The 9,148-nt window shown below is 37.3% G+C and overlaps 1 protein-coding gene across 1 annotated transcript; it reads left to right on the top strand.

Moving 5' to 3' along the window:
- Positions 1 to 895: 895 nt before the first annotated feature.
- Positions 896 to 8,649, top strand: LOC104911032 (pleckstrin homology domain-containing family A member 7). Its single transcript, XM_010711091.2, has 4 exons — positions 896 to 1,026; positions 5,528 to 5,632; positions 7,286 to 7,358; positions 8,537 to 8,649. The coding sequence occupies exons 1-4, from the start codon at positions 928 to 930 to the stop codon at positions 8,623 to 8,625; spliced, it is 366 nt and encodes a 121-aa protein (XP_010709393.1). The 5' UTR covers positions 896 to 927; the 3' UTR covers positions 8,626 to 8,649.
- Positions 8,650 to 9,148: the final 499 nt, after the last annotated feature.

Below are 9,148 nucleotides of genomic sequence, written 5' to 3'. Positions count from 1 at the left end.
ATTCATAGTTTGTTAGTAGGTGTTTTTGTTTTGTTTTGCTTTGCAATGAATGAGTTAATGTTCCTATAACACAATTTGCTAAAGTGCTCTTAATGATTTTTGAAAATACCACACGCTGGCTCAGTTCACACATTAGCGTCAAGCTTGGCTGCTGAGGCTTCTGTTTGTAATGTAATCTCCATATGGAATGCCACAGGATTTTGTACTTGCGTTTGTCCTCATCTCTTTATCTGGGCAACTGTACTGAATTCTTACTTGTTGGACAGGTTCTTACTGTAGGAGTCATCTCCCTATGCTTTAAATGTGTATCTGCATCTCAGCTAGTTATCCAGATTTCTTGAGTGCTTGTATGACTCATAGGTTATTTATTGCTTTCAATATGTACTGTGAATTCTATCACTTCAAATAAAAGTATTTTTATTTTAATAACTCATATTGTAGTATAATTTTTTTTTTGAGTTAGAGTGAAAGATCAAACCTTAGATTAGCCTCACCTTTAGTTTAAACAACAGACCACTAACTGCAAAGTGTTTGTGCTGACTACTACCTCTTTCTCCTTGGTCTTGTTTCTTCCTCACCTTTGCAGCCATGCCTTTGGAACAGGCATAGCATTAACCTTATCTTCTCTGAGTGCCCTTGGTTTAACTTGGTTCTCTGTTGGATTTGAAGACTTGGCAGGTTTCTTTCTCCTGATACACTGGAAAATGCTGATCATCAGATATCACTGGCGGTATATGCTTGAGAAATACCCCAAATCAAAATAATAGGGATGGTGCAAAGGGAGCTGACACAAGAATGTTTCCCTTGTGACTGACCAGCCTGTCATTCAATATTTAGAGTCTCAAATATAAGAAGGCAAAAATAAATGTTTGATACAATGTATTTTAGAGTATCTGTTTGTTTTTGTTTTCTAGACAGAATTCACCTATGTCCAAGCAACAAATAAACCAAAGACCTTCAAGCATGGTCAGTGAATCATCCACTGCAGTAACTATGTCTGCTGTTGATACAAAGCCTGGTTCTAAGGTAAAGGAAACAGATGGTTGTTTGAGTTTGGTGATCAGATCTTTACTTGCTTTTAAGACCAGTGCTGTGTTTTATCATTAATTTTAATAGGGCTCTGAGCTGGGCTAGAGGACTAGTACTTATCCAAGTACTCGTGCATTTGAGTTTACACTTATCCTCGTTAGTCTCATTTTCGTAATGCCAGCAATAGTGGGAGAAAGCTCTTTTTTTTTCTGCTTTTAAAATCGGTGAACTTGCTGGGGACCTGTGCTCTGCTCTGATATGGAGATTTTTTGAGCGATGTGGTGTCTTTAACTGACCCAGGCTCTCACTTCTGCCAGTAAGTGTGAATCCAGCATGAAACCAGTGTGCTCCCGCTGCTTTCCTTTGTCATGTAATTGCACCGATCTAACCTGGTTTTTCAAAACAATAAGAACAACAATGATGACCACAACGATGTACAGGCCCACCCATGTGAAAGAGGTAGTTTATGGGAGACATGAGAACTGCACAGCTAGATGGAGGGAAATGCTTTTTTCGTTGCAGCTTTGAAAATAACCACAATCATCTCCCAAAACTTCGACAGATCTGTTTATGATCTCTTCTGCTACTTTGTTTGCAGTCCAGTAGTACTGTGGCTATGCGTGTTTCTGCCAGGATGCCGAATGTGGCATTTTAAAAAACACTTTGCAGCTTTAGACTTTGATTGGACTTCTCATAGAGGACTTGCCAGTACTTTTCTTCCACACCAACTTTATGTGAGCTCCTTCCAGCTGTGAACTCTTAATAAGTACTTTATTTTTTTTATTAAGACAGAAAACTAATTTCTCATATACACTTCGATTCATCATTGAATTCAGGTTTCCAAGCTTGAAAACACTCCCCGTGTTCTGTAGGATTAGAAAGAAATGTGTTAAATTCCTTCACAACCCATCAGAATTGATTCAAGTTAACCAGCATCAAGAAGAAAAGCTGTAAAGTGTAAATCTGTGTCCTCCACTTTGAGGTTGTTTGTTAGCATGCTTAGAGTAGATTTTAAGAACCTTTCCTCTGTTTCTTAAAGGTTTCTGTGAGTTCTATAATCATTGTTTTTGTAGAGTGAGTTTCCAGGCACAGGTCTGGGGCACAGTCATGAAGCCAAAGTCACATTCTATTTACCACGGCCTCTTGGTATCTATACCTGGCTATCACCTTTTATGAAATGCTTCGTGGTTTTGTGCTGGAAATAATACTGACACTGTCTGTGTATGGTTTGAATCTTGAAAGAGACAAAACCTACTGGTTTGCCTGCTTTGGTATTCAGTTCTGAGCTTGGGAGTGAATCAAATGTTGGAAATAAAAAAGTGGTTGTTTTCAAAGAGAATTTCGCATTCACTCTACAAGAGTGTCTGTTGTATACTGCACAACAAAGAGGAGCATGTTGGAAAACAAAACTATCACAAACTAAAACCAAGGCTGACATTGTTTTATTGATATCTGTACAAATACATGCCTTCATTTCCTACGACACCTGAGAATGAGTAGTTTTGGAGAAATGTATGTCAGTTCTTAGGGTAAGCCTCACCTCCTTCACGCTGGTATTGTCTGAATAAGTCACGTGAAGACTTCAGACCAGTTCACCCTTCTGAAGCTTAAGGGGTATGAAGTTGAGGAAACACAAATCAAAATGGATGTTGATGAAGAATCACTCTCTATCCCAAAGACAATTGATTAAATTACAGAAGCATGTTTTTCTCCATTATGAACCATGTTTAAAGCTGTTCATATTGATTATGAATAAAGGATATTGGAAGAATAAAGGACTGCTACAATTTGAGAATAATTTGGAATATAGTCAGTTAGCAAATGCTACTATTTTTGTCAAGTAGAAGTATAGAGAATAATACTGTCATGTAATTTTTAGTTACTAAATGCTGTGTGTCTGTTTTTGGTAGTTTCTGTCCAGGAGAAGTAGTTGAATTGTTGTTAGCATTGATAGTTGCTTATATTTTTCCAATATGAACAGCTGAGGATTACAACAAGTAAATAAAGAACGGGTGTAGCTATTGAGAGAAACTGATAATGGTGTCAAGTATGCAGTGGAGCAAAATCTGTAGCCATTTGGAGCTGGAAAGGAGGGGTGTTAGGTCAGGGCTACTTCAAATGAATGCTCATTATCAACAGCAGGAACTCAGTGTTTCAGTTCATCCTATTTGAAAAATAAGAATTCTGTCTAATTTTCTTAAAGATACAGAAAGAAATGATGAATTCATTTGGCTATAGAACATCTTGAGATTGTTGATCAGAACAGGTTAAGACAGAGCTAAACATTTATATAAGTGAAGTTGTGCGTTCTCTTGTGTATGTGTGCTTTCTTTTCCCCATCAAGATAGTCTTTTTTTTCAATTTAGAAAATGTCTTCCAGATGAAATGCTGTTTACTTTTTTTGATTGTCCAGTTTTATAAATACATATATTGAAATATAATTAACAACTTTCCTTCTCAGCTAGATGTTACTCTAATGAAGGAGAGGATGAAGCAGTGATGAAAAGGAGTTTGAAATTTTGGCTCTTGATATCTTCTTTGGGGAAATGTGAGACACTCACAAACAAGTCAGTGTAACAGATGCATTGAAATCAAAAGTTCTTGTCTTCAAGTTGCACAGGCAGCTGATCTGACCTGCATGTCTCAACACGTGACAGTGGTACCAACATTTCAAGTTAGGAAAAGATCACTCCAGCACATGCAGAGTTTTTTAAAATTACACTTTTTCTTTTGAACTGACTTCTTACTGTAGCCAGTGAAAGCAAGATATCGAGTTGTTTTTAATCTAGAACTGAATGAAACAATTTATGCTATGGATAATATGGAAAATCTAAATTAGGTGGAAGAGTAGTTATTTCTGTTGCGAGTTTTGGTATGAAATATATAGCCTTAGAAAGACTTACCCCTCCCTTGTTGTGTTTTTTTTTCTTTTTAATAACTAAATCTAATGGAGGATTTTCTGCATTTTGTAAAATTAAATAAGATCAAGGAATCCAAGCGCTTGATCATCTGCTAAGAAAGCTGGTGCTGTTGGCAGCCTGACCTGTTGGGTGCTGGGTTGTTCAGATGTTCTGTGTAGCACTGGGCCACAGATAAACCTTGTTCAGCCTCTCGCTGCAATGCCAGCTGTGCCGAGGAAAGAGTCCAGGCTTGGCACTCTTCCTGTCTCCTAGGTGTCAGTGTCTCTCACAGAAATGACCACGATGTGCAGCTCACGTGCATCTCAGCAGGGCGGAAAGCAGTGTGCTGCTTCCTGAGAAACAGACCTCAGCACACTACCTAGTAAAATCTGTTCTTTGATATCTGCTTACAAGTTACACTCTTATGTGGCTGCTTTTTATGCTGTGGCACCAAAGGTGGTTCATCTCTGGGTGGTTTTGTTTTGTTTTAACTTCTTGTCATATCTCAATTCTGCATTGAGTTGTGCTCACATCTACTGAAATGTATGAAATTTAGTATAGATTGGAAAAGCCTGGCCTCAAAATGAAGAGAAATTTTTCTTTGTGTACTCATACATTGCTGGAGTGTTTTGTGATGATATGTGCTGACTTCCTGTCCAGATGTTGCCTGACAGAAGAAATAGTGCACTGAGATTTTTTTTTTTATATCCTCTCTTGAATATGACAAACATGCTTATTTCCAGAGCTGCTGTTTGTTGCAGCTGACAGAGTAGCAGTTCCCCAACCACTGAGAGGAGGGATTTGAACAAAGAAGACATCACAGGGATGTTTTAGGAAGGAGGCAGGGAGTGACTCTGGACAGCTCTTTTCTTGGAGACATTGGGTGCAACTCTGAGGGCGGTTTGTGCACCTCAGGTTCCTAAGCAATTGTGGTAGCAAACTGCTGAGATAGGAAAAGAACGGGCAGATCATTCATCCAGAGAGTTTTGCTCCTTTTTGCACAGACTTTCCCTGCTCCTTTTTGAAATTGGTTTGCTGATGTGAGTCAAAACCAAGGTTGCAGTAAAACAAAGCATTACATAGCCCTTATTTTCTCTTTACTACCATCTAGGTCACTTCCTTAGCAGTCATGCTGCTACATCTTCTCCTTTTGCTTACAGGGTTAAAGTCAAGCATTTTATTAAACTGTCTATGTAATTTGAATTTAAATGGGGAAAAAGAAACACCAATATTAGAACAAGCAACTAAAAACAAGATTACTTGTCCTGAATACAAACTCCTATGTGTTGTAGAGGGATACTTGGATGCAGATGTTGTTGTGCACTCAAGTAATTTCCAAGCACAATAAAACTTAGTGGTTCTGCCATTCGGACTGGAGCCACCAGCACTACTGCTGTTAGCACACCATCCTGACACCAATGTGTTGATGAGAGTGGGAAGTTGCTTTTGCTGTATTGTAAATATTTTTGTCTGTATGCTTGCCCTTGAAAATGCTTTAGTCTATTAATGTGTCATGACTTGTTACAGGGAAGTTATTTTAAATATGAAGTGTGTGTAAGAGCAGTTTAAAAAACACTGCTACTGTATGCTTGTTACAGGTAACGAAGGCTGGGAACAAAGTTCATAGCTTTGGAAAGAGGGAACAAGCTATCAGAAGGAATCCTAATGTTCCTGTGATAGTAAGAGGCTGGTTACACAAACAGGTAAGCATGCTATCATCTGTTTCTGTCCACATGCTGTCAGATAACTGTAAAAACATAAGCCCTCGTGCTGGTTATGCTGGGCAGTGTTGGGAACACCCCTGAGCTTTTGTAACAAGGGACTTGTGCTCAATACATGTGAAAACAAGGTTTTGCATACATACTTGATACAGAAGTGGAAACAGTGATGAATGGATGCTGCTATCCTGGTTAAATGTTTAAGCTATAGCTTTGTTGTCAGTGTCTGGTTATTCCCACTTTTTTATCCTGCTAGCTTACTGTCATGCTGATCTCAGTCCCCTTCAGATCTCATCATTAACTTGGGGTTGGGTGTGAAAGCCATCTGCTTTCTTTGCCCTTACACTCTGGATCAAAGGCTTAATTCCAATTCATTTGCCTCCAGAAGCAGAGGGAGAAGATGAAGGTAGACAGGCCTCATGCATCACACATTGCTGTCACCAAGATCAGTGTCAAAATAAAGGCAGGATTATACAATTTTGCAGTTGCTGCACCTTGAAGCTGGCAGAAGACGTCTTTGAATGCAGAAAGTGAAAAAAGCTGTTACATAAGAAAACTTGCTTCTGATTTGATGATAACCTGCTGATGAAGGTCTAGCAGCTAGTTTAAGGGACGAGTAGGAAAGTCTAAAGTCTGAGTCTTAAAGGCATGATTCTATGTGCAAAGGAAAAAGTTGCTGACAGCCATTCAGTTCCTTCTTTGTGAGATCCATGTTCCACGATCAATTCTGTTGACACCCACTAAGTGAGTCCATTGGTTTTCAGGGCAGAGTCAAAACTGTGCTGAGAGCATGAAAAACAAAAGGGAAGAAAGTCATTGCATACTTAATATGACTGGAAAAATAAGTGAAGTAAATAGTATCTATAGTGTTCATTTAGCTATTTCCTTCTGTCCACTTACTTCTACTTGCAAGCACTTAAAGACTGAAGATGCTTTCTCTGCAGTTGGTCTCATCAAAGCCTCCAGTGTGATAAGTTGTACATGCTGAGGTTACATTCTGGCAATTTTACAGGCTTCTAAAATTAATTTATATGTAAATATTACTCATTTTGACAAGGTGATGTTATATGGAGACATTTGCCTCCACAGGCATATTGAATTATACTTCATTAAAGTCTGCATGCTACGCATCCTGGTCTATTTCCTTAGGAATATTTGATTAAATTACATTTTAGGCATGGGTAACGTATGGAAAATGGACTGTAGAATTACAGGAGATCGTTGTCTTCAACGTGAGGTCATATTTCACAGTTGTAGGGATTTTCATCTTGATCTAAGGGCAATCCTTGTTGGAGTTTGTGCTGTCAGGATGCATACCTTTGTTTCTTTATTGCGGGACAAAGTTGTCCAATAAAAATATGCATTGATTGTTTATGGGATTAATCTGAACTCTGTTTGGATGTAAGTTTAATTGCTTAGTGAAAATGAGAAGTTTGAGTATTCTAACCTGATTATTTTATAGTTGGGTGCTTTACTTCCTCCTGAGTATACAATATTTTGCTAAAATTCAAAGTGGTTATTTTTGTAATTAATGCCATACTTGAGTGGATTTCTGATAAGCTACTCACTGATACAGCACTGTATGATAAGCTCTTATTCTCATCAGATGAAAACTGTATCACCTTTCTTCCATTTCAGGACAGTTCTGGTATGCGATTATGGAAAAGACGATGGTTTGTGCTTGCTGATTATTGTTTGTTTTACTATAAAGGTGAGTAGATAATAGTAGCTCTTCTGAGTTGGCCTGTAACAGTTTAGCTAGTCAAATCACACTGCAAGTGTAAGCTAATGGAGTATTTCAGGTACAGTTAGGTGTTCCAACAGAAAGAACTGTAAAGCAAGGATTTGTCCATTCCTCTTTGTGTGGCAAATTTTCAAGCCAGAGGTGGGGACCGAGGGGGCTGCTGTATGATATTTTGTCACATAACTTGTCTTTCCTATATGCTACAGCTTATGTTACAAAATATTTGGCAGCAATACCAGTTGAAGATTTTTTTTTCCATCCACGTTCGGAGTTGCTACCTACCTCCTTGTGGCTGTGTGGCTGATTATGATAATACAGCACGCCAGATCTGGGCATTGATTCAGCTTTCATCCAAGTGATAACATAAGAGTGAGAAATCCTGTAGTCAGTATTTCTACAGGTTAAACGTAATTTTACTTTGAATAGGAATAATGGTATAATATTACATAGGGTTATTTCTAGGTTTTGATTAGGATTTTACAATTTTTGGGGAATGTTGTAGAATATTAAGCTCAAATTGATGTTGTGGGCACTCATTTCTCCTACTATTTGCTTAAGAATTGATAGTAATAGGGTTTTTTTCATTATAATAAAATGCTAAATGGAAAGGCATTTCTGTTACAAGACTTATCAGAGTTCATTTGTCAAAATAAGCTTTGTTCAGGAAGTCTGCTTTTGCCCAAACCAAATTAAACAAAAAAACCCCACCTACTTTATTATTTAAAAATACAATATTGCTTCTTTAAAAATGAAACATTTTTCTATGTTGTTGCCATGGAGTCATAATAAAATTCAGACTTCAGAGAGCATCCAAACATCAAACCAGAGTCCAAAAAAGGAGGTCAGATCAGGCTCTTTGGGACTTAATGCGTCCATGCATTGAAAACCTCCAATGGTAGAGATGACACAGCCTCTTTGGTCATCCTGTCACACTGTTTCTCTGTCCTCCTGTAGAAATTTCTTTTCCTTATATCCATTTTAATTCTCTCACATTCAGATTTCATGCCTATTGTGTGTTGTCCTTCTGTAATAGACCACTCTGTGTCCATAATGGAGAATGTATTGGTATTCCACTGAAATGTGCAGTGAATTAGTGTTGGGTTTTTTTGTTTGTTTGTTTAAAATTATTCTTTATTATTCTGCAGATAGCAGAGAAGAATCTGTGTTGGGTAGCATACCATTGCCCAGCTATGTAATATCTCCTGTTGGACCTGAAGATCGTATAAATCGCTAAATTTTCTTTTAAGGTATGGGTACAAAGCTTAGCAGCTTACCATATTTTAAATTTAAATTTATTTTATTTGCATTAGAAATGATGTTGTAAGCAAAAATATCTTCTTTCCTATTATGATTTTTTTCAAAGAGACTTTGCCTATTGAAATGTCACGTATCACTTTTCTGTTATTTATAAATTGTTTTTAACATATGTTACTATGTATAGATGTCTTTAGAGCTTAATAATTAGAAATTCATGTGAAGTTGTTCCACTGCTTTTAGATATTGAAAGAGTTGACTTTTTTTTTCTTTATAGGGTAATTGATCTTATAATAGACTGATGGCTTTTTTAAATTTTAATTTTATTGTGTTTTTTTTTTAAAGCAGCTCAGTTCTCATAGTTATAAAACAGCAATACTGTGACTTTTGATATATAATTGCCTCCTTTCAAGTGAAGAAAGAGTATGCAATTTTTCTCCTTTCTTTTTTGGAAGCAATAATTGTCCTAAGGGATGTTGAGTAATTTTCTGCTTTTTTTTTTT

This window comes from Meleagris gallopavo, chromosome 5, assembly GCF_000146605.3.
Source record: "Meleagris gallopavo isolate NT-WF06-2002-E0010 breed Aviagen turkey brand Nicholas breeding stock chromosome 5, Turkey_5.1, whole genome shotgun sequence".
NCBI classification, from domain to species: Eukaryota; Metazoa; Chordata; class Aves; order Galliformes; family Phasianidae; genus Meleagris; species Meleagris gallopavo.
This window is presented reverse-complemented; position numbering and strand designations above follow the sequence as displayed.